This window comes from Erythranthe guttata, chromosome 4 (assembly GCF_056151865.1).
Source record: "Erythranthe guttata isolate IM_541 chromosome 4, IM_541, whole genome shotgun sequence".
NCBI lineage: Eukaryota > Viridiplantae > Streptophyta > Magnoliopsida > Lamiales > Phrymaceae > Erythranthe > Erythranthe guttata.
In genome coordinates this window covers 5,427,938-5,451,029 of record NC_142536.1, presented here as the reverse complement: position 1 = coordinate 5,451,029, position 23,092 = coordinate 5,427,938, and the positions used below count along the sequence as shown (strand labels likewise).

General features: G+C 37.1%; 3 protein-coding genes across 4 annotated transcripts; all 3 read left to right on the top strand.

Moving 5' to 3' along the window:
- The first annotated feature begins 3,016 nt into the window (after window positions 1-3,016).
- LOC105972294 (pre-mRNA-processing-splicing factor 8A) lies at window positions 3,017-13,991 on the top strand. Its single transcript, XM_012997231.2, has 26 exons — window positions 3,017-3,575; window positions 4,180-4,303; window positions 4,398-4,490; window positions 4,631-5,021; window positions 5,290-5,776; window positions 5,876-6,666; window positions 6,769-6,854; window positions 6,964-7,146; window positions 7,258-7,572; window positions 7,745-8,049; window positions 8,132-8,586; window positions 8,698-8,824; window positions 8,942-9,183; window positions 9,286-9,409; window positions 9,495-9,684; window positions 9,771-9,878; window positions 10,079-10,332; window positions 10,425-11,041; window positions 11,141-11,247; window positions 11,345-11,599; window positions 11,689-12,162; window positions 12,281-12,442; window positions 12,538-12,735; window positions 12,834-13,112; window positions 13,206-13,448; window positions 13,554-13,991. Exons 1-26 carry the CDS (start codon window positions 3,259-3,261, stop codon window positions 13,743-13,745), a joined length of 7,119 nt encoding a protein of 2,372 aa, XP_012852685.2. The 5' UTR covers window positions 3,017-3,258; the 3' UTR covers window positions 13,746-13,991.
- Window positions 13,992-14,603: 612 nt separating this feature from the next.
- On the top strand, window positions 14,604-16,190 carry LOC105972431 (protein TOO MANY MOUTHS). Its single transcript, XM_012997390.2, has one exon. The coding sequence runs from the start codon at window positions 14,659-14,661 to the stop codon at window positions 16,132-16,134; it is 1,476 nt and encodes a 491-aa protein (XP_012852844.2). The 5' UTR covers window positions 14,604-14,658; the 3' UTR covers window positions 16,135-16,190.
- Window positions 16,191-17,315: 1,125 nt separating this feature from the next.
- On the top strand, window positions 17,316-21,209 carry LOC105972433 (protein TPR3). 2 transcript variants are annotated; one of them, XM_012997392.2, is made up of 11 exons: window positions 17,316-17,704; window positions 18,386-18,479; window positions 18,575-18,671; window positions 18,737-19,016; window positions 19,092-19,190; window positions 19,271-19,465; window positions 19,555-19,677; window positions 19,758-19,856; window positions 20,412-20,579; window positions 20,658-20,827; window positions 20,929-21,209. In XM_012997392.2, the coding sequence occupies exons 3-11, from the start codon at window positions 18,592-18,594 to the stop codon at window positions 21,062-21,064; spliced, it is 1,350 nt and encodes a 449-aa protein (XP_012852846.2). In that variant the 5' UTR covers window positions 17,316-17,704; window positions 18,386-18,479; window positions 18,575-18,591; the 3' UTR covers window positions 21,065-21,209. The 2 variants fall into 2 exon arrangements, with proteins under 2 accessions (XP_012852846.2, XP_088672780.1); XM_088816654.1 differs by having other exon boundaries at window positions 17,545-17,686.
- Window positions 21,210-23,092: the final 1,883 nt, after the last annotated feature.

The window sequence follows — 23,092 nt, the reverse complement described above, 5'->3', positions numbered from 1 at the left end:
TTTTAAAAATTGTCTAAACATGAAATAACATGAACTCAAATTATTTTAAATATAATAAAATCATACATAGGTGGTGTTTGCAAATGCTTTTTGAAAGTTATTATGCGGTTTTTTTTACTCATAATCTGTTTTTAGGTGTTTGCAAAATCAACTTTTGCTTTTGCTTCTCTTAAAATAATCTGCTTTAAGCTATTTTTTTAAGAGCACCCCTAACCCTGCTTTTTCAATTTTAGTTCATTTTTCGAAATATTTGCAAACACCCCCAACTTTTAGAAATAAGCACTTAAAACTAACTTAAATCACAATCACTAACTTCTACTTTTAAATAATCATTTGCAAACACCACCATAAACAATAATCTCATAAATTATTGCATAAATAAAATATTACAACATAAATTAATTTGAAATCATAAAAAAAATCTCATTCACCATTATTATCATCATCATCACCATCATAATCTTCTACATCACCAATTTGAGCACGTTTATCCCACAAGTGTGCTACCAGTCTCCTTAATTCATTGTGTTTTCGTTGATTTATCAGATTTCGATGTCGACCAAAAAACTAACATATCCCGTATTATTAAAATCTCTCAAAAGCTCAACAAGCGGGATAGAAGACGAACTTTCATAGTCAGGGTTTGTGCGAAATTGAGTATCATCAAAAGTATAAGTGTTTCTATATCCACTGTGTTCTTCCTCAAATATCATATTGTGCAGAATAATGCATGCAAACATGACTTCATGTAAGTCTTCTTTCTTCCAGAATCGAGCCGCTCCTCTAATAATTGCAAATCGAGCTTGAAGAACTCCAAATGTCCGTTCCACATCTTTGCGGTATGATTCATGTTTTTGTACAAAATATTTCTCTTCGGTACATTTGGGTACACTAATGGCTTGTACTAAAGTTGACCATTTAGGATAAATATCATCAGCCAAATAATAACCAACGTTATAGTTCTTACCTTTGATCGAATAATTAGCTGGTGCAGATGTACCATTGGTCAATGCTTGAAACATAGTTGATTTTTGTAGGACATCAATATTTTTACTACTTACCATTGCAGTTTGCAGAGGCCAAAGAACTATATATCATCGAAGAACCCAAAAATCAACCGTTTAAGTTTGATCATACTTGGAAAATATTAAAATTTCACGTGAAATGGGCTGAACATGTCGGTCCAAATATCACATCATCCCCTCTTGGAGATAATACATCATCTCCTCTTGGAGATAGTTCTTCGTCTCCTTTTGGACATAGCGGTTCTCAAGAAAGACCAATAGGAATGAAAGGAGCGAAGACAAAAAAAAGACTCAGAAAAGATCCTATGTGGCAAGAGATGATGAGCAGCGTTGGAAAGAGCCAAGATCTTATACAAAAGCAACATGAAGAGTACTTAAATATTCAAAACAAAAGAGAAGCACGTGCAGATTTATTGGTGAGCATTAAACAACAAAAAGTAGACATGAAAGAAAGAAAAATAAAATTAAAGGTTCTTGAACATGATATGGATATTCTGAGTAAGGATTTGAGTAATCTCACACCCTATAGCAAACAATTCTGGAGTGATAAGAAACAAGAAATCATAGACAATGGAAACAGGTCAAGAGCTGCTAGAAATTTAAATTTTAGTGCAGTGGGAAGTGGATGAACCGATGAAGATGCTTATGTCCCGAAATCTCCGAACGACAACAACTATGACAACAGAGACTATTAAGTACGACATGAGAATTTAAATAAGCAGTCCATGATGATTTAAATTTATATAATTTGTGTTATTGTTTATCATGTTTTGTTATCATGTTATGTTGTTTGTTATTTTATGAGCTATGTATTTCAATTTAAATGTCATGTCTTGTATTTCATCAATTAAAGTGTGTTTTGTTAATCATTCTATTGTTGTTTATTGTATTTTATTATTAGTAATTAGCGTATTAGTTAAGTAAAGAAATTAACTAATAAATATTAATACCAACAAAATATAAAAATTAATTAAAAATAAGCATATTTATATTTTTAGAATTAATGTTTTGTTAATAATAACAAATGTATTTATATTTTAAAAACTAATTTAATAATTAATACCAATGTATTTACGATAAATATGGTAATAAGTTGGTAATCGGGTGCAATTAGTTAAAATAGTCATTTTATATGGTACTTAATAAAATGGTGTTGATTACGCCAAATCCTATTTTCACCTCTATATTTGGTAGAAAAAATAGGATTTGGTGGAAAAAATAGGAAAATGGTGGACGGTTGAGAGATGAAAATTCCTTCACCAAAAAATTTGGTGGAAAAATAATATTTGAGTATTTAGTGATATGGGGATTGACCACGGTGGGAGGCTAAAACCAAATCTCTATATAATTTTAGGTGTAATGGTGATATAAGAATTTTAGGTGGGAGGCTAAAAACACCTAAATTAGATGAAAAAATTGTGTTATGGTGACCGGTCGGAGATGCCCTTATTCACCCTTTTTTACTCCTAAATCTGAAAAATTGATTAAAAGAGAATTTGAAATTCAAGTATTCGTGTGGCTCCAAACTCAAGTGTTCGCGTGGTCATACACAAACTTGGTGGTTATGAGTTCGCATAGAACCACACAAATACAACATAACTCAATTTTTTTTTGTTTTCATAATTTATATAACGAAACAATCATAAAAATGTAAAAATTACATCTGATATATTGTCGTCTCGGTCAGAATATGAGAAATGAACTCCAAAAGATTAAGAGAACTTGAGAAAATTTAGATTTTTATTAGTTTGGAAAAAAATGAATAAAAAGTGCATGCAAAATTTATTTTATGCCTACACAAATCATTACAATACTTTATTTTTGTGGAAAGATGGAATAAAAAATTGTTTTGGAATTAAAAGGGATATCGATAATTTTGAAATGACATACATTCAAGTAAAAGCCCACTATGAGAAGATTTTATTGGCGAACCGGCCCATTTAATAAAATAGTCGGTCATTTTAGACCGCCTTCACCCATCCGCCAACGCTATATAAAACCAGACGTATCTATTCTCACTCAGTTTTTCACTTTTTCCCACTCTCCTCGATCCACCGGGAGAGAGAGATCGAGAGAAGTTCCCCCCTTTCCAAATTTCCCTCTGTGGGGAAACCCTCACTTTTCAATTCTCCACCGCCACTCAATTTCAAGTGTGTTTCTTCGAGAAAATCTCGTTTCAACGAGTCGAGGTTTTATTGCTAGGGTTTTTAGGGTTTTAGTTCACTAGAAAAGCATGTACAACAACAGCGGGCAGGATATGTGGAACAGCAGTATGAGTAATCCAGCGCCGCCAGGGACGAGCGGCAGCGGCGGCGCCGGAGCCATGCCGCCTATGGCTCCTCCCGGAACTAGTGGTGTGCAACCTGTTCCGCCTCCACTTGCGACAGTGCCGCCGTCTTACACAGTTGTGCCGAGTGAGTCGCAACTTGACGAGCGAGCGAGGAAGTGGATGCAGCTCAACACGAAGCGGTACAGTGATAAGAGGAAGTTCGGATTCGTGGAGACGCAGAAGGAGGATATGCCTCCCGAACATGTTCGAAAAATCATTCGGTAGGTTTTTCATTTCTCTTGGTTACTGCCATTTCATTTTATTTTGGCTGTTATATACTTGGCCTTCGCTTGTGCTTCAGAAGTTTTTGTACTTGATTTTCGGCTAGTTGTAAGATTTTTCACTGTGGTATTGTAAGATTTGTTAGATTTTGATTGATAAGATCTTATTGAACTTGACTACATTTCCTGGTTAGTTTGTTGCTGGTTTTCTTTTCCAGTTGTTGATTGAAGGAGCGCAGAGAAGTTTCTGCTTACATTTCCGCAATTGTGCATATATAAAATATATATACCTAGGTCTTACATGATGTATGTTCTCTTCTTCTTCGAAAATTTGTGCACCGATTTTGCAGTATAAATTATTCTTAATTATTTTGGATTATATCGTTTCTTTTTTCTTATTTGTAATAAGACCTCTCTGATTGATTTGTTGAATTAAGCTTCATTCATAGAACGTGCAACTGTATCACACATATGTTCATGTTTTATATCATGTAATTTTTTCAATCGATCATATAGTGTCTCTGTCTGTATCTCTTCCCCTTCTGTATATATATACTTATATATGTTTCAATTGACTGAACATTTGATTTTTTTTTCTGGGCAGGGATCATGGTGATATGTCATCTAAGAAATATAGACACGATAAGCGTGTTTATTTGGGAGCGCTTAAATTTGTACCACATGCTGTGTACAAACTTCTTGAAAATATGCCCATGCCGTGGGAACAGGTATGTAATATTTTGTAACTCTTATGGTCCTCTTTAACGATTTTGTAACAAACATAATATTTTGTTTTAACTTCCTTCCTCTCTGGGTCCTTAGGTTCGTGAAGTGAAGGTTCTCTACCATATCACTGGGGCTATTACATTTGTAAATGAGATACCATGGGTTGTCGAACCAATCTATTTGGCACAGGTATGCTTCTGTCTGGTGTGCATCTTAGGTGCACCGATGACCTCTTCAATCAATCTTTACTTCTCCATTTCTTCCAATCTCTCTCATACTCCTGATATTTCCTAAATGAGAGATCATTGAAATTTTGGAAAATATTGCAGTGGGGTACTATGTGGATTATGATGCGAAGAGAGAAGAGAGACAGACGGCATTTCAAGAGAATGCGTTTTCCACCTTTTGATGATGAAGAGCCTCCACTGGATTATGCTGATAATCTCCTAGATGTGGATCCTTTGGAGCCAATCCAGTTGGAGATGGATGAGGAAGAAGATTCGGCTGTTTATACTTGGTTCTATGACCATAAACCTCTAGTGAAGACAAAGCTTATAAATGGACCCAGTTACAGGAAATGGCATCTCTCGCTTCCGATTATGGCAACACTTCATCGGCTTGCTGGACAGCTGCTCTCTGATTTGATTGATCGTAATTACTTTTACCTTTTTGACATGGAGTCGTTCTTCACAGCCAAAGCCCTGAACATGTGTATACCTGGTAAGTTTGACTCTAGATTTAGTTTTCATTTTTAACAACCTTCATGCTAGTTTTGATCCTTACACTTACTTGGATGTGCATGTATATGCATGGCATGCTGCTATACTCAATTCGTAGGGATAAGCCATGTTGATATGTTCCTTTCCAGAACAATGTTATGTTATTCCTACTTTAGCTAGGTAATAAATATTTCAATGACGAGTAAATTATAGTTGTGCTTTGAATAATCTTTGTATGAGTTTGTTTCTGATAAATAGTACTTCTACAGGGGGTCCTAAATTTGAGCCTCTATATCGTGACATGGAGAAAGGAGACGAGGACTGGAATGAATTTAACGACATCAACAAACTTATCATCCGTTCACCTCTCAGGACAGAGTACAGGATTGCGTTCCCTCATCTTTATAATAATAGGCCCAGGAAAGTAAGGCTTAGTATCTATCACACTCCAATGGTGATGTACATAAAAACCGAGGATCCCGATTTACCCGCATTCTATTATGATCCTCTAATTCACCCAATAACAAGTACAAATAAAGATAGACGAGATAAGAAGATCTACGAAGAAGACGATGATGATGATTTCGTCTTGCCCGAGGGAGTTGAACCATTACTCACCAGCACTCCTATATACACCGACACTACTGCTGCTGGAGTCTCGTTGTTGTTTGCCCCACGGCCCTTCAACATGCGATCTGGTCGGATGAGGCGTGCTGAAGATATACCGCTCGTGTCTGAGTGGTACAAGGAGCACTGGTAAGAGATGCTCTGCATTTTGTTAAGTTACTAAGTAATTTTGCTGTCATGAGCATGCTTTTTTTACTCATTCTTCCTTTTTGTGTGTGTTTTTTGCAGTCCTCCATCGTACCCTGTCAAAGTTCGCGTCAGTTACCAAAAACTGTTGAAATGCTTTGTGCTGAATGAGTTGCACCACCGTCCACCAAAGGCGCAGAAGAAGAAACACCTGTTTAGGTCTCTTCAAGCTACGAAGTTTTTCCAGACTACTGAACTTGATTGGGCCGAAGCAGGTCTTCAAGTTTGTAAGCAAGGTTACAATATGCTGAACCTGCTAATCCATAGGAAAAATTTGAACTACCTCCATCTTGATTACAATTTCAACTTGAAGCCCGTGAAGACCCTAACCACTAAGGAACGCAAAAAATCTCGGTTTGGCAATGCCTTCCATCTTTGTCGTGAAATTCTGCGTTTGACAAAGCTTGTCGTTGATGCAAATATCCAGTTCCGTTTGGGAAATGTGGACGCGTTTCAGTTGGCTGATGGGTTGCAATACATATTTTCACATGTTGGCCAGTTAACGGGTATGTACCGTTACAAATACAGGCTTATGAGGCAGATACGAATGTGCAAAGATCTGAAGCACCTGATATACTACCGATTCAATACCGGGCCTGTTGGGAAAGGACCTGGATGTGGTTTTTGGGCACCCATGTGGAGAGTATGGTTGTTCTTTCTTCGTGGTATAGTTCCTCTGCTTGAAAGGTGGTTGGGGAACTTACTTGCCAGGCAATTTGAAGGACGGCATTCAAAAGGAGTTGCTAAAACTGTGACGAAGCAGCGTGTTGAAAGTCACTTTGACTTGGAGCTTCGTGCTGCTGTTATGCATGATGTCCTTGATGCAATGCCAGGCAAGTGTCCAATCATCTTCCTTTTCCCAGTTTTCCCTTTTTAACCATGTTGTATAGATGTCTTTTCTATTACTATGTTAATAGTGCTCATTTTCCATGCAGAGGGTATTAAGGCAAATAAAGCAAGAACTATCTTGCAGCATTTGAGTGAAGCATGGCGTTGCTGGAAAGCAAATATTCCTTGGAAGGTACTGCTTTAATCTGTTTTCTGTATGACAGTTGATATTTGTACCTGTGAAGCCTTCCTTTTTTGTTTGTGGCTGAACCTTTTGTTTTGTATAATTCTTGGACTCGCAGGTTCCTGGTTTGCCAGTTCCCATTGAGAACATGATACTTCGTTATGTCAAATCAAAAGCTGATTGGTGGACAAATGTTGCTCATTATAATCGTGAACGTATTAGAAGGGGAGCAACAGTTGACAAGACCGTCTGTCGAAAGAATCTTGGAAGATTGACCCGTCTTTGGTTGAAGGCAGAACAGGTTTGTACTTCCGTCCTTTTATTTAATTCAAGTTGTTAGTGGAATCTGGACCCCCTGTCCAAGGTCTTCCCGAATACACGGTATGATGTTTCTTGCTTACCACTTTTGCAGGAACGCCAGCACAACTATTTAAAGGATGGTCCGTATGTAACACCAGAAGAAGCAGTGGCTATATACACGACCACTGTGCATTGGCTAGAATCTAGAAAATTCTCTCCTATTCCCTTTCCTCCTCTGTCTTACAAGCACGATACAAAGCTTCTCATTCTTGCTCTGGAAAGGCTGAAGGAGTCCTACAGTGTGGCCGTCCGGTTAAACCAGCTTCAAAGAGAAGAGTTGGGTCTGATTGAGCAGGCTTATGATAATCCACATGAAGCGCTGTCGCGCATTAAGCGTCATTTGCTTACACAGCGAGCCTTCAAAGAAGTAAGTGGTCAACAGTTCATCCAGTTCATAAAATATGTCAATTATTCAGTGTGTCAACTCATTAACCTGCTCAAACGTGATAAAATGGTGACCTAGTTGTAGGTTAACTTCTTTCTGTTCTATTTTATTTCTTTTAAGCATGCTAAGCTAAAATATGGATTGTTTTTTGCAGGTCGGCATCGAGTTCATGGATTTATACAGCTATCTTATTCCTGTTTATGAGATTGAACCTCTTGAGAAGATAACTGATGCATATTTGGACCAGTACTTGTGGTATGAAGGTGATAAAAGGCACCTGTTTCCAAATTGGATTAAGCCAGCAGATTCTGAACCACCACCATTGCTGGTGTACAAATGGTGTCAGGGCATAAACAACTTGCAGGGTGTATGGGACACTGGTGATGGCCAGTGTGTCGTGATGCTTCAGACTAAATTTGAGAAATTCTTTGAAAAGATTGATCTAACCATGCTCAACAGGTGAGTGTAGTAAACTAAATGTCTATTTTGCTGACAAGAAATTGTAATGCCGTTTCTGATCTTTTATCCCACAATTTTGCAGGCTTCTGCGTTTGGTTCTTGATCATAACATTGCTGATTATGTCACTGCTAAAAATAACGTCGTCTTATCATACAAGGATATGAGTCACACAAATTCTTATGGACTCATACGTGGTCTACAGTTTGCTTCATTCGTTGTGCAGTACTATGGGCTTGTCCTGGATCTTCTGCTGCTTGGTCTTACCCGAGCCAGTGAAATAGCTGGTCCACCACAGATGCCTAATGAGTTCATTACTTTTCACGACACTAGGGTGGAAACACGTCATCCTATCCGACTCTACTCTAGATACATTGAGAAGGTGCATATTTTGTTCCGCTTCACTCACGAGGAAGCTCGTGACCTTATTCAGCGCTATCTTACAGAACATCCAGATCCCAACAATGAAAACATGGTTGGTTATAACAATAAGAAGTGCTGGCCACGAGATGCTAGAATGCGTCTAATGAAGCATGATGGTATATCTTCGCTTGTGACTATAAATTGAATAGCTTTTCACAATTTAGTATTAGTTTAGTGGTTCTCTATGCATTTGATAGGTACTAATTGTTTTTTTTGTCTTTTTTCAGTGAATCTTGGTAGAAGTGTTTTCTGGGATATGAAGAACCGTCTTCCACGAAGTATCACCACACTCGAATGGGAGAATGGTTTTGTATCTGTCTACAGCAAAGACAACCCGAACTTGCTGTTCAGCATGTACGTTTAGTTTTACGCTACTTTTTTTTTTTTTTTTTTTTACTGTATTTCCTTCATAAGACAGTTGTCCGAATTTCTGAGATATGGTGTGAAAAATGAAAAACTACTGTGTTGTAGGTCTGGTTTCGAAGTACGTATACTTCCCAAGATAAGGATGACTCAAGAGGCATTCAGCAATACACGGGATGGAGTTTGGAATCTTCAAAATGAGCAAACAAAAGAACGTACTGCAGTTGCTTTCCTACGAGTAGACGATGAACACATGAAGGTGTTTGAAAACCGAGTTAGACAGATTCTCATGTCCTCAGGTTCAACAACGTTCACAAAAATCGTCAACAAATGGAATACTGCTCTTATAGGTAAATGTTTCAAACATTGATTCTGCCTCGTATCATGTTATTGGTAGTAGACTGCTATATGGTGCTCTTCTGTTGCTGAAAAGCTGTGGTTTTCTGCTGCAGGTCTCATGACATATTTCCGTGAAGCAACTGTGCACACGCAGGAGTTGTTGGATCTTCTGGTAAAATGTGAAAATAAAATACAGACTCGTATAAAGATTGGGTTGAATTCAAAGATGCCTAGCAGGTAATGTACTTTGTTTGATTGTCTATATTTAATTTTCTGCCCTTGTCATTCTTACTTACAGATCTTAAACTTGTTCTGCTATTAGGTTCCCTCCTGTCATCTTTTACACACCAAAAGAAATCGGAGGGCTTGGAATGCTGTCAATGGGTCATATATTGATTCCCCAGAGTGACCTTCGGTATAGTAAACAGACAGATGTCGGTGTGACACATTTTAGAAGTGGAATGAGTCATGAAGAGGATCAATTGATTCCGAATCTGTATCGATACATTCAGGTATTTGGAGTTCATATAATGATGTATTATGATTCATTCAAGTTATTTCTTGGCTTACTGACTCCTGTGTGTTTATTCTGTGCCAGCCATGGGAGAGTGAGTTCGTTGATTCTCAACGTGTTTGGGCTGAATATGCATTGAAGAGGCAGGAGGCACAAGCACAGAATAGGCGATTAACCCTGGAGGATTTGGAAGTGAGTTTTTGTGCTTTATTTACTTCTCGTAATTGTATTTATCTTTTTCCTTTTAGCTGTTAGGGATGAGGGTGGTTTCTTCAAGATTTAGTTATATTTTTTGGTTGTCATCTGTGTTTAGTTGAATGCTAAATGCATTTTTGTTACTTTTCCTTTTGTCTCTATCTGTGTTTACTTACTTACATGTTCTTGGTCTTCAGGATTCATGGGATCGTGGGATACCTCGTATAAATACTCTGTTTCAGAAGGATCGCCACACGCTTGCGTATGACAAAGGATGGCGAGTAAGGACAGATTTTAAGCAATATCAGGTTCTAAAGCAAAATCCATTCTGGTGGACGCACCAGAGGCATGACGGGAAGCTGTGGAACTTGAACAATTACCGAACTGATGTTATTCAAGCTTTGGGAGGAGTAGAAGGAATTCTCGAACATACCTTGTTCAAGGGAACATAGTAAGTCGTTCTATATGCATGCTTTAATTTTTTTAAAAATCTTTTTTAGATTTTTTTGTAACAAATCTTACTGCTGCTGTTTTAAATTTCAGCTTCCCGACGTGGGAGGGTCTCTTCTGGGAGAAGGCTTCAGGTTTTGAGGAGTCTATGAAGTACAAGAAATTGACTAATGCTCAAAGATCTGGACTGAATCAAATTCCCAATAGGAGATTTACCCTTTGGTGGTCACCTACTATAAACAGAGCAAATGTATATGTTGGTTTCCAAGTACAGCTGGATCTCACTGGGATTTTTATGCATGGAAAGATTCCCACTCTGAAGATATCTTTGATCCAGATATTCAGGGCTCATTTGTGGCAGAAAATACATGAGAGTGTGGTTATGGATCTTTGCCAGGTTTTGGATCAAGAGCTGGATGCATTGGAGATTGAGACTGTACAGAAAGAAACTATTCATCCTAGGAAGAGTTACAAAATGAACAGCTCATGTGCTGACATTCTGCTCTTTGCCGCACATAGATGGCCCATGTCGAAGCCTAGTCTGGTGGCTGAGTCGAAGGACGTGTTTGACCAGAAGGCTAGCAACAAATACTGGATAGATGTGCAACTTCGCTGGGGTGATTATGATTCCCATGATATTGAGAGATACACGAGGGCAAAGTTTATGGATTACACAACAGACAACATGTCAATCTATCCATCACCAACTGGTATGTTGGTTCATGATTTATGATCTTTCTATAATTAATGCTTTCAGCCCGTATTGAATGACCTGAAATTAAATTGAATAACCTAAATGATGTTTGCAGGGGTTATGATTGGACTTGATCTGGCTTATAATTTGCATTCTGCATTTGGAAATTGGTTCCCTGGGTCAAAGCCATTGCTTGCACAGGCCATGAACAAAATCATGAAGGTGAGACTTCTTTCTAATTATTTTACGATGCACTATCTGAATTCTTCTTGATGTAAATGAAAGCGCGGCTAATATTTTTTTTTCGTATTGCGTGCAGTCAAATCCTGCGTTATATGTTCTAAGAGAACGGATAAGGAAAGGGCTACAGTTGTATTCTTCTGAACCCACAGAGCCGTATTTATCATCTCAGAACTATGGGGAGATATTCAGCAACCAGATAATCTGGTTTGTGGATGACACAAATGTGTATCGAGTCACAATACACAAGACATTTGAAGGAAATCTCACAACCAAACCTATTAATGGTGCCATTTTCATATTCAATCCCAGAACTGGTCAACTGTTTCTAAAGGTTTTTATCCCGTTACCTGCTGACTTTATTTCCTTCTTTATAATTAGGTATCTGCATAAAAATAATTTTGCTATCTGTGAATTTTACAGGTTATTCACACAAGTGTATGGGCCGGGCAAAAGCGTCTTGGTCAGCTGGCCAAGTGGAAAACTGCTGAAGAAGTGGCTGCTCTGGTCCGGTCATTGCCTGTTGAGGAACAGCCGAAGCAAATCATTGTGACACGAAAGGGCATGTTGGATCCCCTTGAGGTGCACTTGCTCGATTTCCCAAATATTGTGATCAAAGGAAGTGAGCTACAATTGCCATTCCAGGCTTGCTTGAAGATTGAGAAATTTGGTGATCTAATATTGAAGGCAACAGAACCACAAATGGTCTTGTTCAATATATACGATGATTGGTTGAAGACTATCTCATCGTACACAGCTTTCTCTAGGCTGATATTGATTTTGCGAGCACTTCATGTCAACAATGAGAAGGCAAAGATGTTGCTAAAGCCTGACAAGACGATTGTTACCGAGCCCCACCACATCTGGCCTTCTTTGTCCGAGGATCAGTGGGTTAAGGTGAGATTGTTGAACACCGATACATCTTTTACACAAGAGTTCCATACGTCATGTATATATATATTTTTTTTACTAAGTAGTATCATTTCTCATGTACTTTCTTCTCTTTTACTTGCAGGTCGAAGTTGCTCTCAGAGATTTGATACTGTCTGACTATGCGAAGAAGAACAATGTGAACACATCTGCTTTAACCCAGTCTGAGATGCGTGATATAATTCTTGGAGCTGAGATTACCCCGCCTTCCCAACAGCGGCAACAAATTGCTGAGATAGAGAAACAGGTAATTTTCCCTTTCCTCTTGTCATTAAACTACTCCCAGTTGTTTACATGCTTTATCAAGTTTGAATAATCTGGACTTATATGCGCTTCCTATAGGCGAAGGAGGCTAGTCAACTCACAGCAGTCACCACAAAGACCACAAATGTGCACGGAGAGGAATTGATTGTGACCACTACGAGTCCTTACGAACAAGCTGCATTCGGGTCGAAAACTGACTGGCGTGTAAGAGCTATATCTGCCACCAATCTCCATCTTCGGGTTAATCACATATACGTGAACTCGGAAGACATTAAGGTACTTTCTTTATCCTTAAAAAAATTGTCTTTCTTTATACTCACAACTCACTAAAAACAAATTTTCTAATAATTTTCGCGGGCTAATTCTTCTTGCAGGAAACGGGGTATACTTATATCATGCCCAAAAACGTCTTGAAGAAGTTCATATGCATAGCGGACCTGCGCACTCAGATTGCGGGATACCTTTACGGTGTAAGTCCACCAGACAATCCACAGGTGAAGGAGATCCGCTGTATCGCCATGCCACCTCAGTGGGGTACTCACCAGCAGGTTAATCTTCCATCAGCACTACCCGAACACGATTTCTTGAATGACTTGGAGCCTCTAGGATGGATGCATACCCAGCCAAATGAACTTCCTCAGCTATCACCACAGGTTTAGATAATACTTAAACCCCTTCCATTCATTTTGTGTGATTTTATAATCAACTCTATATATTAACTTTTTGTGACAAATTTTCAAATGTAGGATCTTGCTGCTCATGCTAAGGTCCTATTTAACAACAAACAATGGGATGGAGAGAAATGCATAATTCTGACGTGCAGTTTCACTCCTGGTTCTTGTTCTTTGACTGCATATAAGCTGACCCCATCTGGGTACGAATGGGGCAAGAGCAACACCGATGCCGCTAGTAATCCGCATGGTTACCTCCCAACTTACTACGAGAAAGTTCAAATGCTCTTGAGTGACCGTTTTCTTGGTTTCTACATGGTAATGTTTTTGTTTCAAGATTCTATTCGTGCCATTGCATATATATAAAATATAATTTTTCTTTTTGCATGGCGTTGTCTTCTCATATTTTGGTATCGTTTTCAGATTCCTGATAATGGTCCTTGGAACTACAATTTCATGGGTGTAAAACATACTCCTGGCATGAGGTATGGTGTGAAACTGGGAACTCCACGGGAGTACTATCACGAGGACCATCGGCCAACGCACTTCTTGGAATTCAGTAACTTGGAGGAAGGTGACACTGCTGAGGGTGATAGGGAAGATACCTTCACCTAATCTGTTTCAGATATTCGTCTGTGTCTTTTTGATTTTGTTACAACAAACCATTTTAAGAAAGCAATTTTCTCGACTTTGTCTTTTGTAAATACGTGTATTCGGATGAGATGTGTCTTGTTGTACCGAAGGATGTGAAGCGTTCAACATCGCTTATCGGCTACTTGTGAAAACTAAGGTTGAATCTGTAGCATCGTTTTGAAATATACCGTAGCTAAAAGTGTTGTCCGTTATTGGACTTTCTTGTCAGGTTATGTTTACAGTTCTGTTCTGCGGTATCTGGTGACTGCGTCCTATATTAGAAGTTTATTGATTAGTTTTAGCAAGTGGAGTCGTTTCGAACTAGGTTTTGCTTTTGACAGGATGGAACTATGATTTCCAATTAATTACATGATGGAACTATTATTGTCGGTTCGAAATCTTAGTTTTAATCCACCGGAAGAAATTCTATATCTTCTTGAGAAACACACACCCACTTCGGTCAAGAAATTGAATATACAGATTTTTTTGACATTTGGCCAAGTTCTAACCTTAATTCATAATTTTATATATTAATTCATTAATTTAATATTTTTTAGAGGACTTAATTATTTTTATTTGCAAATATAAATTATTGTAACATTTAATATTTACCAAACCGATAAACATCCCTAAATAAATTACAAGATTGCGACATTTTAAAATTGAAAAATGATAAATTCCGTGATTGACATAAATGCTGAAATTCTAACATTTATTATTCAAACTCCTCTCAATGCTCGTGACTCCATAATTAGCCTACTTGAATGTATTCACCAACTCCCCCCCCACAATAAATCTCGTCTCAAATACCTTACCTATATATACATTCCTAAACCAACACCCCCTTATACCCAACTTATCCTTCCACAATTTCTACCCAAAAAAGAAGAAAACAATGAACTTCCTTCTTACAACATTGCTCATCTTACTACTGCTAAACACTCAACTGTGCTTCTCGTTCACCGTAATCATGTCGGATTCAGGTGGGCCCTCGAGCCTCCAAGACGGGCCCCAGCCTGGACTGTCGGCATCCAGCAACGGGGCCCGCACCGATGCTGGTGAGCAAGAAGCGGTTTACGATATTATGAGAGCCACCGGCAACGTCTGGGCTACTGATATCCCAGACGTGTGCCGGGGCCGTTGGCACGGGATCGAGTGCATGCCGGATAAAGACAACATCTTTCATGTGGTGTCGCTGTCTTTCGGGGCATTGTCTGACGATACGGCCTTTCCGACCTGCGACCCGACCCGGTCCTACATTTCACCTTCCATAACGAAGCTCCGTCACCTCCGGACCTTGTTTTTTTACCGTTGTTTCAGCGATAACAGTAGGCCCATTCCGTCTTTTTTGGGCCAATTGGGCCCCTCTCTGCAGACGTTAGTGCTAAGAGAAAACGGGCATTTTGGCCCAATTCCACATGAATTAGGCAATTTGACCCGTTTGACGGTCCTTGATCTTCACAGGAACAATCTCAACGGTTCGATTCCCGTTTCCTTGGGCCGAATCACCGGTCTAAGGTCATTGGATTTGAGCTGCAATAGATTGTCCGGTTCGATTCCTAATATTTCTTTCCCATCATTAAACGTGCTAGACCTCAACCAAAACCATCTCATGGGCCCACTCCCAATCCCTCTTTTAAGCACTACTTCTCTCATGAAAATCGACTTGAGCCGGAATCGAATCTCGGGTCAAATCCCAAACATAAAAAATCTCGAAGACCTCGTTCTCTTCGATTTGAGTTACAATGCACTAGCGGGCCCCTTTCCTAATTCTCTCAACGGCCTAAAATCCCTCCAAGCCCTTATCCTCAACGGCAATCCATTCGTATCCACCGTAATCCCGGATAATGCTTTCGAAGGATTAAACAATCTAATGATCTTAGGATTATCGAATATGAACTTGGGCGGGCCTATTCCGGAGTCAATGGGCCGGCTCACAAGATTACGGGTTCTCCATCTCAACGGCAACCAACTAAACGGCACAATACCGTCGAGTTTTTCAAACTTAAACGGTTTAAGTGAGCTCAAACTCGACAACAACAGATTGACGGGGCCCGTCCCGTTTCGAAGAGAAAGGGTTTGGAGAATGGGGAGAAAATTGAGCCTTGGTAACAATATAGGGCTATGTTATGATGCAAAAAGTGGGCTTGGGGATGATTTGGACACATTGTCTAGTGCTGGAATTGGGCATTGTGACTCACCCAAAAATGTGCCTACAAACTCAGTTCAACACATTACTACACTAGATGATGATGATCATGTGCTAAAAGCAAGTACAAAATCAGACTATTCACTTGCAAAAAGGATTACAATTTGCAGACAAATTGTTTGGATGGCTGCTGTTTTCTTGTTTATTTCATGTTTGTTGTGACCAACAATTTTGTAATTAGTGACTATTGTAAAAAAAAAAAAAAAAAAACGAAAAGGGCATTAATTATTTGTTATATATATATATATATAGATCCGGGCTATTTTGCCATTGTGACGTCATCCAGATATCGCCCAGTCAGCTTATTCTTGCTTTGTCATTTGTCACGTCAGTGCTTCTTCTCCTGGCCTGGCTGCTGTCACCTGCCACGTCAACTAAGTTGACCGTTGACCTTTTCGTCCAGATCATTCTTTCTTAGTTTTTCGGGTAGAATTCAATTTTTTTGTTTGTTAGCACATATTATAAATACTAGCATTTTTCCCTGTGCACGAGATCGTATTTTAAAAGTAATTTTTTTTGATCAATTTAATACATAATAAAAAAAATATAATACATTAACATAGTAAAATTTAAGAATATAATGCTATTCATATTTTATATAATATTAGTTTTTTAAATTTTATGTAGTAAGATTTATAATCTAAACAGTTTAATTGGTTAATATTTAACAAATCGAATTTATATCTTTACGATTTAAAATATATTTAAAAATACATAATTACAAAAATGACATTAGGGTTTCTTAGGGTTACTTAGCGTTCCTTTCTTTTATATATAAGATATATAAGATTAGAGGCAACTCAAACAACCGGAGGTTATCGCATTACTTTTGATTATTTTGTTAAGGGTAAATTACAAACACCCCTTGTGGTATGGTCAATTAGGAAAAATCCCCTCTTGTTTGGATAATTATATTTACCCCTCTCAATTATGATTTTTTCTTACACCTCCACCCTTAATCCCTTATGGCGTTAAGTTCAACATAATCATCTAAATTTTGTAGAATGTGCTATAGTTTGTACTCGTTTTGTGTAAAAATTACAGTTTCTGATGCACCACAATCGGATATATACAAGCCAAAAATACACATATTACAGTCATCTTGCTTCAAAATATAGAGTTCGAATGGGAAAGAACGGGTACAAAAGTGATAATATTCCAGATAATCTCGAAGATTCCACTAAATTTGAAACCGCAAGGGTGGACGTGTAAAATGATTTATAGTTGAGGGGTGGTTGTAATTACCCAAATAAGAGGGGGTTTTCGTAATTTGACCATACCTCAGGGGCGTTTGGAATTTACCTATTTTGTTAATAAAAAAATAAAAATAAAATAAAAAAAATAGATATTTGCAAATACTCTGAAGAGCACCAGCAAAACAGAGTTGCCGAACTGGAGAGGGGTTTTTGAAGCCACCACGATTGTGAAGTGAAAGGAGAGACCTCGGAAACGATCGTACGGCTGGTAAGCCTCCTCCGCAAATCGACGATGGTAATGAATCGGAGAACCAACCGTCGCTCTGCTCTGCACATTAGAAAAAAAAAAAAAAGAAAAAAAATATTGGGGGAAATTTCGAAGCAACAGAATTCGTTACGCACCAACTGCTGGAATCGACGGTTACGTACTATATATACAAACCATTTTCCCTCTCTTCTTCCATTTTTTGTGAAACCCTCGTCTCTCTGAAGTAATTGTGAAACTCGGGATTGACTCAGCTCAAGGGGGCGACTCAGTGAGTTCTTCCAATCTCTGAAGTAGATTGCATGATTTTGAATGTCTTGTGTGATTTCTGGTGAATGCTTTTGACAAGGTTTATCATGCAGTTTCCAATGATACTGATTAGGGTTAAATCTTCTATTGTTATTATTATATTATTAGATTATTTTGTTCAAACATATTTGATAGAGAGTTATTGTTCTGTGTTTTGAAATCTCAATATTCAATTATCAGCGTTAGTGATTCTTTGTTTGCTTTTCATGTTGAAGATTATCCACATACAGTATGATCAACGTTATTTTTTTTCTTCTTTTTTCTTGAGCTTTAATTTGCTGCGATTTGAATCATGTTCAATCATGTATGTTTTCAGCCTCTCATTCGACACCACGGTTTCCACTTTAGTTTACTCATTTACTGTACTACTCGCTTTGATCGATCAATTAGAGATCTTTTCCATGTTTTCTCAAGTTTTTATCGAGTGGAGAACTGATTTCTTTCACGATCTCGGTAGTGTTTATTCCCGCTGCACATTTCATTAAGTTCTTGACGATTTATTTGTCTTCGTTAGTTCTTTTCTTGCTGCTCGATTGATCAATATTTTGATACATAAATTATATTTTCTTTCATTTCGATCTTTCTCATATTTTCTTATTTGCTGTTTGTGTTGAACTGATACGTTCGATAAATCCATATGCAGGGCTTCTAGTGCAAGAAACGCAGTGAGCTGACCGATAACCACCAGAAATTCATCTTGTGATCAATCACTTACTCGAGAAGATAATCCAGATACAGTATGATCAACGTTATTTTTTTCCTTTTCTTGAGCTTTACCAGGATTTCCACTTTAATTTAATCTTTTATTCTATTGAATCATGTATCTTTTCAGGAATTTCAGATCCAAAAATGGACCAAGTAATAGACAGAGATTTGCGAATATTAGTACTAAAGTACCTACGAGAGAAAAAATCGAAAGCAGCTAAGACGTAAGCTTTGTATTATGTCTTAATGCAGTTTTAGTTATAAATTAAAGTTGTTATATCGTGTACAGGTTTGAGGAGGAGGTGACAAATATAACGGGTAGCGATCCCGAGTATCCCAAAGTAGACCATGCAAGGTTGCATGTGTTGATGTCTCACGCAGTAAGTTGGCAGGTTTGGTCTTCATGCAAACCTAGGGAGAATCCGGAAGTGAAAACTTTACTATATGACATCGGTCGGACGGAATACGAGGAGTTCCAGAGCTTCCTTGAGCGAGATTCTGAAATCTATAAAAAAATTAGCAAAGCCGAAGAAGTAAACAGCATGATGATCGAAAACACAATGATGGGGGTTAGTTTTTTATTTGCTTTTTTTTTTTTTTTTTTTTTGGGTATAACAAGAACTGATATTATTTTCTGATAAAAGGCTGTTAAAATATCGTGTCTAAAATACATGAAATGCAACTATTGCTTATTGGCGATGACACTAAGTGGAGTCCACTATGTGTGGAGATGGGAAAACGATGTAAGTAATTCTTTATAAAATTTAGTAATGTGATTGATTCAAGGCTTAACTTAACACGTTAACATGCAAATCTATGTCAGGCAAGAGCAGAATTTCCACCTAGACTCCCCCCTGCATTATGGGAGCCATTTGTAGGGCGGAAGATGGCCCATCAAAACACAGATGAAATATCAGAACCTGGTGGATCTTGCTTTGCGTTATACGCAGACGAGTCTACCTTAATATCGATGGCACCAGGAGCAGGTCTGTCGCCGTTTGACACCAACACTTACAAGGTATAAATTAAAAATGCAAACCGATATTGTTCTTCCCTTGAGCATCTGACATGCATATTAATATGTATCATTTTTGTGGATAACTGTAGAGAGGGGAACATATTTACAAGCCGCATCCAGCACCAACAGTTTTAGCAATCCATCCCATGAACAATGACATAATAGCTGTCGGGATGGACGATTCGACAATTTTTATATTCGAGAACTTTGTGGTATCATAACTCATTGTATTTCCTAAAAGTTGGGAATGCTGCTAATTATTGTTTTGATAATCTTTACTGATTCCATGCAGCTGAATGAAATTCTCGAAGGCGGGCATACAGAGAGAGTCAGCGGCCTTGCTTTTTCAAATCTGTTAGATGTGCTGGTATCTTCCGGCAAAGATTCTCAGGTAGCAATCAACTAAAATTTGTCTTCTGTTGAAACTGAGTTGTAGACAAATATTGTCTGTGTTTTGATATTATGTTCTTGTTTACCTTGTAAAGGTATGTAGTGTTCTTTACTTAGTAACTACTAAGGGTACTTTAGTAACTAAAGTAGTTACTTATTATTGTTGTTCGCATTTAAGGTTGAAAGTTAATTCAAACTACTCGACCCTCGATTCAAGATTGTTCATTTAAAGTTTATTAATTTAACGAACCATGTTTGAACATATATTTTTGTTTGATAAGCTATGAAGCTCGGACCGAGCTTGACTCGATTGCTTATTAAAACACCACTCGGTTCATTTACACCCCTATTCCCATCATGTTGTGTATTTATAGTTGTAACAAGAACTCCTTGCGTTTTTTTGTTCAGTTTTCTGTACTCCAAATACCAATTAATATTTGATTATCCTAGAAATGTTAGTAATATAACTCGACTTTATAATATACAGTATAGTTTTCCCAACCAATTGATAAGTGGCTCTCTAGTGTACGATAAATTTGTTTTATCAACTCTCCAGCTCTGCGTGTGGGGAAGCAAGGACTGGATGAAGAAAGATTCGAGATGTTTGCATGTACCTCACGATGATACAAGTCTTCATTTTTACGTTGACCAACTTCAGTTCCTCGTTGTTCATCCAAGGCAACTTGCAGTCTATGCAGCGAAAAACTTGAAGGAATTGCATAAGGTAATCCGATATTTTCTACGGCATATTATAATAAGATTCAGTGTTTTGTATCATTTTCTTACACGCTTATACTCGCAGCGCGATACCATGGAGTTTGCCGTTGCTCCAATGACGGATGCAACATTTTCAGCAGATGGAAATTTCATATACGCATGCTTCAAAGATGGAAGCGTGTGCATATACACGTCTGCTTATCTTGTTCTACATTGCAACATTGCTTCTTCGGCGTACCAAATTGATAATATCAGGTAAAAACAAATTTCCAAACGTATGCTATAAAAAAAGAAATACATGTAAGTATATGTTGTGTACTGAAAATAATATATGTATTTTTTTGGTCCATTTCCAGTTCAAGCAGTTCAAGCACAAGGGTGTACCCCGCAGTTATTGCGGTGCACCCCGAAAAGGCACAATTGGCATTGGGGATGACGGATGGTTCCATTTATGTGCTAGAACATTTAAAAGGAAATCATTGGGTTGTGTAACGCCCAATGATTTCAAAATAGTGATGAAGCCTACTATAGAAATGCACTGTAATTTTTTTTTTCCTTTACAACAATGACTTCCGATAAATACAATGTCGCTCACTTAATTTTTCAAAAATTAAATCAAATACATGTGACAACCAAATGCCACAACTAATTTCGTATTCATAGTTTTCGAATTACAATCATTTTTAAACACAACACTAGATTAAACTCTCTAAAATCTCTAAATAACTTCTACTCCTAAGAGCCATCAACATAATCGTCCATTAATGCACCTGTTATTGAGAATAAGAATGAAAATAAAGGAGCAAGTCCAAGTGGACTTATTAAGGAGTACAAGGGAAAACAAGACGAATAAAATAATAATCACAATATAGGTGTTCAACTCGGAATTGAACTTGGAATTGTTGGACCATCTAGAGAATGATCGTTCGATAAGGAATAAAATGCCAAAGTATAAGGCACATCAATATAATCAGAAAAAATAATACAATCAATATGTACAGGTAAAGAACAATATTCAACGGGTAATTCCCGGATATCAGTTATGAATTTCGTGGAGATTACCATGATAACAATTTTATGCATATATTTGTGTATTTTCGATTTGTATTTTATTGGTTCTGAGGTGATTTATAATAAATATATTGAAATTTGTAGATTTTTGTTGGGGTTTATGAATTTCTTTTGTATAAGTCAATATTCGTGTGTGTATACAATTGATCGACTAAAACTACGGGATAAAAAAAACGAACTAAACTACGAATTACTATAGGTACTATAGTTACATGTAGTTATTTTCAGTACAGTAAACATATTGATTTGAAAATAAAAAAAATAAAAAATAATATATATATATATATATATATATATATATATTAATTTAACAAACAAGTTTATTATTTAAAAATAATAATAAATAAATCAGCGAAAATGATAAATGCAGGACTAGAAATGCTGAATGCAGTTTGGCCGAAAATTTCATATAAAGGTAGTGTAGTACTTTCACTTTTCCAGGGAGTATGTCAAAGGATGATTTGAGCTTGAGTTTATCCTTAGTTCATTTGGTGGCTAGAAGGTATGTAGAATAACCACATTAAATAATTATTTGACATGTATATTTTTTCAAATAGTGATTAATTTACTCATTAAATATTCATATTTAAATTTGTAATTCTACGATAATATTTTTTAAACGATATATGTTAATGTTTAATTGTATTTATTTGTAATATCAAATTTCATTTAATTTTTTTTTTCATTTATGATTAATTGTACGGAATATGATGCGACAAATAAATATTAATTTTCAATTCACACGTTCGATGAATTAAATAATTTCATCCAATATATTAATATTTATACCGTCCAAAATTAGTTTTTAGTTTAAACATTTAACGAGTGACTAATTTTTAATCCAATACTTCAAAAACAAATACCATCTTAAATGTTTATTTTCTAAATGAAATGATGTGTTATTTATTAAGGATTATTTAACAATGTATTAAATTTAGTTTAGAACTAACACAGTTAAGAATCAAGTATGCTGAACAATAAAGTGAGGGGGGTAAGTGCATATTTCATAGTACGAGGGGTAAGTATTAAGTAGGGTAAACTTCATTTTGCACCCCTGTACTATGATAAATGTATCGTTTACCCCCCTGAAGTATTGAAAACATCAAACACCCCCCTGCCGTTAGTTTTTTTCTTCTAATTCCGTTAGTCAAACACTTTGACCGACTATTGCAAAGAAATGTTGGCTTTTTTTTTAATGAAAATACCCCAAAAATTTCTATATATAGGAAAACTAATGGCACAAAACCCACAAAAAATGAAAACTAAAAGCCCTGAAATCTATATATAGAAATTTTTTGGGGTATTTTCGTTAAAAAAAAGCCAACATTTCTTTGCAATAGTCGGTCAAAGGGTTTGACTAACGAAATTAGAAGAAAAAAACTAACGGCAGGGGGTATTTGATGTTTTCAATACTTCAGGGGGGTAAACGATATATTTATCATAGTACAG

Bases quoted from the DNA above. Each gene is read 5' to 3' on its own strand.
- LOC105972294 (XM_012997231.2), top strand. From the start codon at position 3,259: ATGTACAACAACAGCGGGCAGGATATGTGGAACAGCAGTATGAGTAAT. The intron at 8,050-8,131 runs GTGAGTGTAGTA...ACAATTTTGCAG, and splicing joins GATCTAACCATGCTCAACAG to GCTTCTGCGTTTGGTTCTTG. The intron at 9,685-9,770 runs GTATTTGGAGTT...ATTCTGTGCCAG, and splicing joins ATCTGTATCGATACATTCAG to CCATGGGAGAGTGAGTTCGT.
- LOC105972431 (XM_012997390.2), top strand. From the start codon at position 14,659: ATGAACTTCCTTCTTACAACATTGCTCATCTTACTACTGCTAAACACT.
- LOC105972433 (XM_012997392.2), top strand. From the start codon at position 18,592: ATGGACCAAGTAATAGACAGAGATTTGCGAATATTAGTACTAAAGTAC. The intron at 19,466-19,554 runs GTATAAATTAAA...GGATAACTGTAG, and splicing joins TTGACACCAACACTTACAAG to AGAGGGGAACATATTTACAA. The intron at 19,857-20,411 runs GTAGCAATCAAC...TCAACTCTCCAG, and splicing joins CTTCCGGCAAAGATTCTCAG to CTCTGCGTGTGGGGAAGCAA.